The sequence below is a fragment of the Nannobrachium achirus genome (genome assembly GCF_963921795.1).
Source record: "Nannobrachium achirus genome assembly, chromosome: 12".
Taxonomy (NCBI): Eukaryota; Metazoa; Chordata; class Actinopteri; order Myctophiformes; family Myctophidae; genus Nannobrachium; species Nannobrachium achirus.
The window spans coordinates 38,217,217-38,227,243 of NC_137832.1; the positions used below are offsets into that span (position 1 = coordinate 38,217,217).

Sequence of the window (10,027 nt, forward strand, 5' to 3'; positions counted from 1 at the left end):
CACTTGGCAACACTTGGCAACATTTTCATCAGCCAGGCACGGCTGTTAAACGAGCCCCGATGGTCGTCTCCGCTGAGTTGCATTCAAGAGCCCTGAGAGATAATAGAGTTGTGTTCAACAGACCCAGTATCTGTGACATCTCCTGAGCACCTGCAATGTGCTCTGACTGCCACCCGTTATGTTTGTGTGTGAGTAGTTGTGCTTATGTGTCTGTGCACGTATTTTAATGACAAATACTAATATGTTGCTGTTAGTTTAGGATGAGTAGCAGCCTTCAATGTGTGTGTTTGGCACTCATATACAAAACCATACACAACAACAATACTACTAGGTCAAAATCTAATATATGGCTAGATTTTTGAAACTTGGCTTTTAATGTGATGGGACTAGGACTGTGCAAGTTCAGCCAAATTTATCAAGGGGGCCAGGCTATATCCTCCATTAGTATAAAATATTTCAGCCTATCAATTATGACATTCTTTCACCAGAAATCTGTGATTAATACTACTACGACTACTGTTACCAATAATAAGACTAAAGGATCTGTATTACAAAAAGTTTAAATTATTTAAAATTAATTATTCATTCTTTTTATTCACACTCTGTGTTTGTGAATAAAGCCTGGAGAGAAGATTGTTCTGCCGTTGGCTAGTTTGTTGTTAGCCAACCAGCATTCCATGATAGCGGAACAACACGCCAAGCCAATGAGAGAACATGGCGAATGTACAAACAGAGAGACACCATGGCCTTTTATCTCCATAATCTTTCATCACGGATCCATATTCTCTCCTTTGATCAACCTGTAACCCTCTATTTTCCTACATCTTTATCTTTGAACAGAAAGCTAATTGTTGTGAATGCATTGCGCCAACCAATGCTGAGCAGTTGACATTAATTAACCCATCACTTATGAGCTCTGATAAACAGTGTCTGGATGCGTTTCACGCCGGCTATGCTTTCTGGAAGCCAATAAACACGTTGGGCTAATTATTCCATGTGGACATCTCTGAACGAGTGTGTGTACACACAATCATGCACATACATGCAAACGCAAGTGTGTGCATGTCTCTAGTGGCACTTTGGCTGCTGGTATGCTTGCATATGTCCGCCTTTGCTTATGTTATACTATTCCCTCAACCCTATTTTCCCCCAGGGTTGGGTTTAGGGTTAGTGTTAGGGTGTTTGCTAGAATATGTTAATACAATATAAACAGCACATATAATATTAATAGTACACCATGCAGTCGTGCTGGTATCCCTACGCTTCCATTGAGAAATAAGAGGCTCTGACAGTCTCCCTTAAAGAGGGCCTGTCACCTAAAGGGGTTACTGTCACTTTAAGAATCATCTTAAAAAAACAAGTTAATATATCTTTATGATGTCATTGTGGGGATGTGCAATTATAAGTCAATCAAATTAATTGACTGTACTACTTACTGTACTGGTCAGCTGTTGTTGGGAGGTGAGGGGCAGATTACACTGTGACAGTTTCAGACTGTTTCAGGATCCACACTGGAGAGAGACCACATGAACTACTGTTTAATACTATGATCATTTTGGGGTGTGACAGCGGGCCTTTAAGCACTTCTCTCCTTATACCAACTTGTCTCTTTTGACAAATGGAAATAGAAATGTTTTTAAACACTTCTCTTATAAGTAAAACCTGCTTCACAACAGCTTTACAAATGTACCTTACCAATGCTGTAACTTTAGATATTAGCTTTTTTTAACGTCTATGGATTCAATAGATCCCTTCTCTTGACTATGTCCCTATGTATGCCATGTCCCTAAATCCCTATGTACTGTATGCAATACCAACAGCTCACACAAGACTAAAGTCATAGAAAGTACAAATGTCATACAAATAGCCGATCTATAAGCTCACTACACATGGCTCATCCTCTGTTTGTTTAATGCTCCATTCTCATTCTCTCTCCCTCTCTAGTTCTTTCTCTTGTACAGCATTTGTGTGCGTGCACGTACTGTACCACATTCATACTCACATTCACCCACACCTACACACAAAGGTGCACAACCTGACAGTGTGAGTCACAGGAAGAGTTATCACACCTCTGTCACTCCGAAACAGTCAGCGTGACTTTTATCTGGTCACACTACTAGAGGGCAGGACAAACACTGCGTGCGTGCGTGCGTGCACTTACACACACACATGGATGCACGGCACGCACGCGCAAGTACATTAATGTGCGCATACACACAAAACATTTCCTATCATACACACACGTACTGTATGCACATTTTGTCATATAAACACACACTCATTCACACTGTGATGGGCAACTCATGACTTTAGTACAGCAAAGTGTGATTTTCCACCGTCTATGTTCCTTTCACCTTTCCGGTGTCATGCACGCTCACGCATGCATGCACGCACGCACACACACGCGCGCACACATACACACACACACACACACACACACACACACACACACACACACACACACACACACACACACACACACACACACACACACACACACACACACACACTTGACACATATCTACAAACACATATACCCACAAACACAAGAAAATGATCATTTTATTGATCATTTTATTTTAAGAATTTGGCAAAGTAATTCATGCCTGTTGATGATCCCTGATATACTGTGCATACCCCCGGGCACAGGACTAGTGAGTTATTAACTATAATAACCCTGCCTTGTGTTTTGTGTTTTAATAACTATAATAACCCTGCCCTGTTCCTTGTGTTTTGCAGTTTGGAGTAAGTGGTCTGACCAGCTTCCTGGAGTTCACTGATAATGGCACCAACCCCAACATCTTCTTTGAAATTCTGGGGACAAACTATGGAGAAGACAGGGGCAGAGGTGTCAGCAGGGTAAGTCCATAAAAACAGAGTTTTGTTTTGTTCTGTTGGTGGTGAGTGGAAGTTACTTTTCAGGTACTGTATTCAAAGTGCTTTGACGCATCGACCAGAGAAACTCCACCTCATTTATAATACAACTGTAACTCTCTCACTCCCAGATGAGCTTCCCTCTCTTTTTTTGGGGAGTTGCTTGTCACCTCGGTGTAGAAGCATAAAATCCAATTTCCATATTTTTCTACTTAAGTCTGATTCATACTTTGTCATACAATGGCGTGACTTGCCGAAAAACAGCCGATCTGCTAGCTCACGACACGGACATGCCAAATGTAATACATTGTGTGCTGGTGGACCTGCTGTTTTCAGTGAACCGCACTGTGGAACAACAGTGTACAGTATAGGCTAAATTAAGCATTTCTCTTTGCATGGTCAGTTTCCTTTAGAGCCAGGTGTGTCCTGGTGGCTCAGTTGGTAGAGCTCTTGCCTTTCGACCAGGGTCACGGGTTCTATCGCCAACTCTGCATATGAATAGCACGGCTTGGGTGCGGCAAGTCGTGCGGTAAATTATGAGCTGATGGTAGCTGTTGTGCTCCACCTCAACAATCCATCTCCCAGGGGTCTGGCGCATTGAAATGAGGATAGGACTCCCGAATTGTCGGTTGATACCGACAATAAGCCTCTCTGACCTACTTACTTACTTACTTACCTAAAGAGTTTCGGAAAGAAAATAAAAAAGTAAAAACCCTGAAAAAGTTCTGAAAAAGCACAGAGTTAGCTCAGTCTTGCATGAAGTCAAAACGTGTCACTCACTTGACGACTGCGTCGGTGGGTTCTGTCAGGTGTGTACTTCTACAGTTGCGTTAGACAACCCTTCATTTCCCTGTGTCCTTGGAGGGCTGCATGCTCAGCCCTATACCAGCTTAACTTCCCATTGTTAAGGTGGGAGACTAATTGGAATATTACACAGTGTGATCAAGTGTTAACTCGTAATCACACAGGCGTAATGGATTTTCGCACACCACATGACAAGACACCTACCCCCTACAAACATGTTTCACATTTTTCTGTGTGTGTGTGTGTGTGTGTGTGTGTGTGTGTGTGTGTGTGTGTGTGTGTGTGTGTGTGTGTGTGTGTGTGTGTGTGTGTGTGTGTGTGTGTGTGTGTGTGTGTGTGTGTGTGTGTGTGTGTGTGTGCACGTGCACGTGTGTGCTTGTGCGTGTGCATGTGTGTGTGCATGCAGGGTGTTGGAGAGATCCACCAACGCATGCAGACTCATGGATAATTAATCAGTTATTAATTCATCTAATTATCAATTATTTTCTCGTCACATTTATACATTTTTTCCTGTTACTTGCTTCCATCTTAGATATACTGTATGTATGTTCCTCCAATGCCTCTGTCCTCCCAAACTCTTGAACCACAATTACACTTTGGTAGAGGAACTCCACATACAAACACACACATGCAAGATATCATCAATAGTTAATTAGAAATTGATATTTCAAAACAGTCTCCTTGTCAACCGAGTGACAATCGTAGTCCACCTCTTGTAAGGCCCCTGCCGGCCAGCTCTGCTGGTGTTCAGATGGATGGCGCTTGCAGTTGGTCAGCAGACCCGGCCAGGTGCAGAGGGCCATAATGTGGAGAGGGCTCAGGGCCCTCTCTGTCTGCACTTTCCTCTACAGCTGACCCTGGACAAGCAAGGCCGAAATGCCCCTTCTGACCCAGTTGTCCTCCATGGACTGCCCATGGGTCGCCTGCACTTTGAACTGTCAGTGGCGGCCAGCCAGCAGAATAGACAAATCACCCGACTGGCTTCTTCGGCAGTGACATCACTGACGAATCCTTGGTGCTGTATCTTTATACTGTAGAAAGCTTTGCGTGGTATAATGGGGTACTTTAAGTGTCTCATAACAGTGACATCACTGATGTCACTAACGCCATTTAGGTCAATGATATAAGATGTGGTTATATAATAAATAATAATATATGAATAGCAGCCAGTCATTGAATGGCAGTCAACTTCTGTGTATGACCGGAGGCGGGGGCTTATCAATAGCTCTTGAAACGGGCCTCCAGATTCCAAAGGCCGCTCCTGGATACTGTAAATACTAAGGCTGGATAATATGATCCCCTCTTACTCATAGTTGAACCACGCATTAGGGATGTAATGGTACCAAAACTCACAATATGATAATGTCACAATGAGTCCACGATACAATATTATTCACAATCTTTAGAAATAAATGAAGTCTGTAGGACACAACCTTCCATTTCCCATTTGCGTGTCATAACAAGAGCTGTGACTGTAATAGCTCTGATTATCTTGTGAATTCCACTCGTCTGTGGTTAATGAGATGCACTCTCCTTGTCTGAGGTGTCAATTTAGATTTTGTCTCTTGGTACAGAGCTGGTACTGTAGCTCTTTTGACTAAAGCCTGATTTATATTTGGTAGTGTGTCTCGTATGTATATATATATACTGTATGTTGGGCGCCCGCTGGCCTAGTGGTCCAGGCGCATACCACATACTAGGCTATGATGCCTGCTGACGTCGCCGGTGGCGCAGTGGTTAGCGCTTCGCCTCACAGCTAGAAGGTCCTGGGTTCGATTCCCGCCGGGGGACGCTGTGGGCGCTGGCGGCGTGTTCCTCCCTCCGCGTCATCAGCGCCCACACCCTAGGTGGGGTTGGCAATAGGGCCTTTCTGTGTGGAGTTTGCATGTTCTCCCCGTGTCTCCTAGGGTTGATACCCTCACAAAAACATGCACGTAATCCTGATCTCAATAAAGCCTCCCCCTAGCCAGCCGGGGCGCCTGATGGCGGGGAAAGGAACTGGTTGGAATAACGTGTTCCTTCCATGTGCTACGTCCAAACCCGGGAAATCTCCACTGTCAGGTGTAAAGAAGCAACTTGGACTCCACATGCATAGAAGGAAGCATGAGGTCAGTCCGTTGTCTCCCCAGGCGCGGCAGAGGGAGAGCAGAGCCCAGGGTTACATAGGCAATTGGCACTGGGTGAAAAAATGGGTTACAAAAATTGTGGGATAAAAAATGTTTAATATAAAAATAAAAATAATAATTAACTCGCTCCCTGCCAATTAAATATGGGCTTTTTGGCTCATATTGCCATAAATCTCCATAGACTTCCATGTAATTTATAGTGCACAGATCATGCATGCCCATGCACAGATCATGCACCATGTTTGTGCAGGCTGTTCACAGCTTTCAAACAAAAAAATCAGATTGGAAATCCATTCAGGCATTCTTGAGAAAATAGCCATTATGTTTTACATGTTATGTAAGCAAAGATGGCTGCCCTGTATGAAAGATGGGGTTGTATGGGGGGTGGAACATACAAAATCGCGATTTTTTTTGTTTTTGTTTTTTTTCTAAGTAAAAATCGATTTAAGTCGTTTGGCAGGGAAGTCCATAGTGAGATAGTTGATCTGAAAGTCGTTTGACACTGAACTACAGGACTGTGGCAAGACTCAATACTAATTGAGTAACTACTTATGTCACAATAATGCCCAACATCTCACCACTATTCTGCTGTAATTCTCTCAGTCTGTGCTTCTGTTCCAGACTGTTGTGTAATTACACTGCTGTTGAGGCACAAACATGGATTTGAAATTCCTAGTTTGGGTTATGGCTAGGGTTAGGTTACCCTAACCTTCCAGTACGACCCAGAAACCAAGAGACAGAGCCTGCAGTGAGTGTGTGTGGGTGTGTTGTCGTGGTGGAGAAGCCACGACTTGTCTCTCCACATAGCCTGCCTGCATGCACCGAACCCAATCACACAACAGCATCGAACAGAAACACAGAGTGAGAGAAGTGAACAATATCATAGCAGAATAGTGTTAACTACAAATATATATGACATATATTTGTAGTTAACAGTGTATCTGCAAGGTACGCTACTTAACTGTACACAACCACAAACCTCTACCAAGGTTTAATTTGTTCTAGCAGGCATCTTTGAAAGTTTGACAGCATACATGTTAAGCAGTTGAGTGAATTGTTAATGTTATTATTTTAATCTTGACACCTTTTAATTATGATTTAGTCTTTACATAAGGGAATGATAAGAATGAATGTACAACCAGGGGCTCAGGCTCCCCAGGCGGGCTCACTAACCACTCAGCTATGGCTGCACCTCATGATTGATGATTGAGAGCATGACTCATCATTTTGATGTCAGACTGCCTATAACTGGTTGAGACTGACTCATCATGTGGGTGTGAATCTGTCTATACATACGTACAAGGTAGAGATAAAATGGAGTTCAGCATTCACTTGGAAACATACTTGAACATGCATGTCTCTCACTCTCTTCCTCTCCCTCTCTCGCCTCCTTACACCAGCGGGATCTATCTGTAGATTACAAATGAGATAGTCATATGTGATTATGGGTAATGCAGTGAGACACCGACATAACGTAGCATGCCGCCACAGACAAAATTAATCCTTAAAGCACAACATAATTACATTAAGGCACGATTCCCTTATCAGAGAGCATAATTACGTCTGAGGAAATTCAGACAGTTGTTATACAATATTATTGCCACAGTCTTCTAAATAAGCATTTGTTGAATATTGTACCGCTTAAGGCCAGATTGACTAAACCTTTCTGCATGTAAATATGTGTAATTTATCAAAATAGACTCACCAGCCTAGAAACATGGTTTCCTTATCATTATAAGCACACCTTGTGTGTCACTGCAAACTGCACCTCACTTATATCTAAGGGTGGATTGCACAATAAAAACTTGGGGAGATGGTACTGTAAGTGTGGATGATCATGCATTCCACTGTATTTATTTACTAACACATCTGGCAATAGTCAAGTTCCTTATTATTCTAGCATACACTATCCGGCATCTGAAGGAATAGAATCTAATAGCACTGCCTCTGAAATAGCACAGCCCACTTGTCATAACATGGTCTGCAGTTCTATAGCACTTTTTTCCAAAGCTCACACTAAACAGTATTTATTTTCAAACAATTCCAGAAACTGAATTCATGAGTTTGTGTTGTGTAGTGCAGTCAGCCAAATTGCATTTCTCTCAGTTGGAGTTGCATTGCGTCAATTTCGGCTTCGCTTAATTTAGTTGTTCTGTTTATTCTTGTGTTGGTTGCAGAGGGCTCCAAATTCCACCAGCCTTTAAGCCCTGCTTCAAATGCAGAATGTGACTGGAACGCTGCCTCAGTGAAGTGCACATTAATTCCACATACCATACCAACGCAAACTGCACTTAAGGCACGGGGCAATTTGCTCTGCACCTTTGATGTGCAGAACTCTGGCCCCCAGAGTTGGATATGGGAAGGTTTGTGTCACTGTGTAGAGGAAGGTGATGCAAAGCAGTTAATGTGTGCAACACAAGAAATTACACATTTATATATACAAGTGGCTTCACCTAAGGTGCTATGCCAAATAAAAAGCAGAACAATTTCTCTAAATGCCTGGTGATGGCAAAATGGAGGGGTGGAAAAATAATATATGCTGATGGGTTTTTGTTGTTGTCTTTTATATTACATCATTTTTGCATTTGCATCAAAACGAGAATTGATAATTTTTCCTTGTGGCAGCCGTTTCAGAGGACTGCCTTGATGCCTACTCCCCGGGGGAGGGGAGGTGGAAAACCTAAGGGTACGCTCAGACTTGAGCAGGTATTTAGCATTCTCTAGACAGGGGCGGTTTTTATAAACTGGGGGCTCCCCACAAAGGTAGTAAAAGAGGCTCCCCCATGAGCGCGCGTGAAAAATAGGTATGCACGAAAAACAGTATGCGCGCGCGAAGCGCAGGAATTAAAAATGCCACCCTCCAACTCAATACCTATTCTGAAAAAGTGATGATTTAGCATGACAAGACAATGAACTTGACAAGACAATGAAGAGCAGAGGCAGAGAAAGCCTATTTGTTGTCATTATGGTTGGTTTTAAATACCTAACCACAATCATTTTGGATCTATTTGATTAATACTTTAAAATGTATATTTTTACAATTTCTTTTTAATTATTATTTTTCAAAATTTAGATAAAATAATTTATTTTCTTAACATCATTAATTTTCAAGCCTAATATGTGTAATCTTTGAGTACAGTTTGGATATTGCACGTATGTACAGGAAATTCATAGAGAGACAAGAGAGAGAGCTGATCTCTTAAAGTGGGCGTGACAAGGCCAAAACAGCTAATTATGGCTATCAAATTAGCCAATTTTTTTAATGATGTCATGTACCCCCATGTTAAATTACCCAATCAAATTAATTTATTGTATTTACTGTACTGAAAGTAGTACTTTCTGTACAGTAACTGAATTAAATTAATTTGATTGGGTAATATGACGGGAGGGGGCGGAGTTGAGCGCTGAGTATTATCTAGTGAAACAACCCCAACAGAACTGTGCGAGGAGAAAATGCGACAATTCATAAAACTAATTTTAAAATAAGCAGTTCTAGGGGTAAAAATTTGATATAATCTGCTATAGAATCCCCCCTAACCGCGTACAGGGTACAAGTCTTCTAACAAAAAGGTGTCAGAGATTAGAACGAGGGTCCAACGTTCTCCTCGATCCTCCGCAGCACAGACCACTTTTTAGCAGCCATCTCTGCTAAAAAGTGCTCCAGTGCTTCACCGGAGCTCCGGACCACTTTTTAGCAGCCATCTCTGCTAAAAAGTGCTCCAGTGGTTCACCGGAGCTCCGGAGGACTGAAGTCTGTGGTAGCCTGTGTGTGTGTGTGTGTGTGTGTGTGTATGTGCGTGCGTGCGTGCGTGCGTGTGTGTGTGTGTGTGTACACACACACAATAGCTCTTGAAAATAGCTGTGCGGTGCGGCGCTACCAGCTAACAACAACACATCACGTTGTGCGCGGCACCGCACGGCGGACGAAGTATACATTCACTAATAACTGATACGGCCCGCCTCCTTTTCAGACCGTTTGAAGAAAGACCACGTGACCTACTGTATCATAATGTTAAATTTCGGCCGGTGTCCCGCCCCCTTTAACATTCCAATCAATCAACTCAATTGTCGCCAGCTGGTCTGTGTGAAATCTATTGACTCCAGTGAGCAGTTGGTCAATTCTTTAAAAAATCATAACTTTTGACAGGAATGGGCTATTACTTTTTTTCCTAAATGCTCAGCATGCTGAGCCCAGCAGGGGGCCCCCTCTGCCTAGGGGCTCT

At 42.7% G+C, this 10,027-nt stretch overlaps 1 protein-coding gene across 1 annotated transcript in view; it reads left to right on the forward strand.

Annotated features, from left to right (window-relative positions):
- Positions 1-10,027, forward strand: part of grid2 (glutamate receptor, ionotropic, delta 2) — a gene marked incomplete at both ends in the record, with an annotated part of 824,583 nt that overhangs the window by 589,602 nt on the left and 224,954 nt on the right. The window contains one exon of the mRNA XM_080739349.1: positions 2,740-2,859. Coding sequence (XP_080595475.1) covers positions 2,740-2,859 — 120 coding nt within the window. The remainder of the gene's footprint in view (positions 1-2,739; positions 2,860-10,027) is intronic.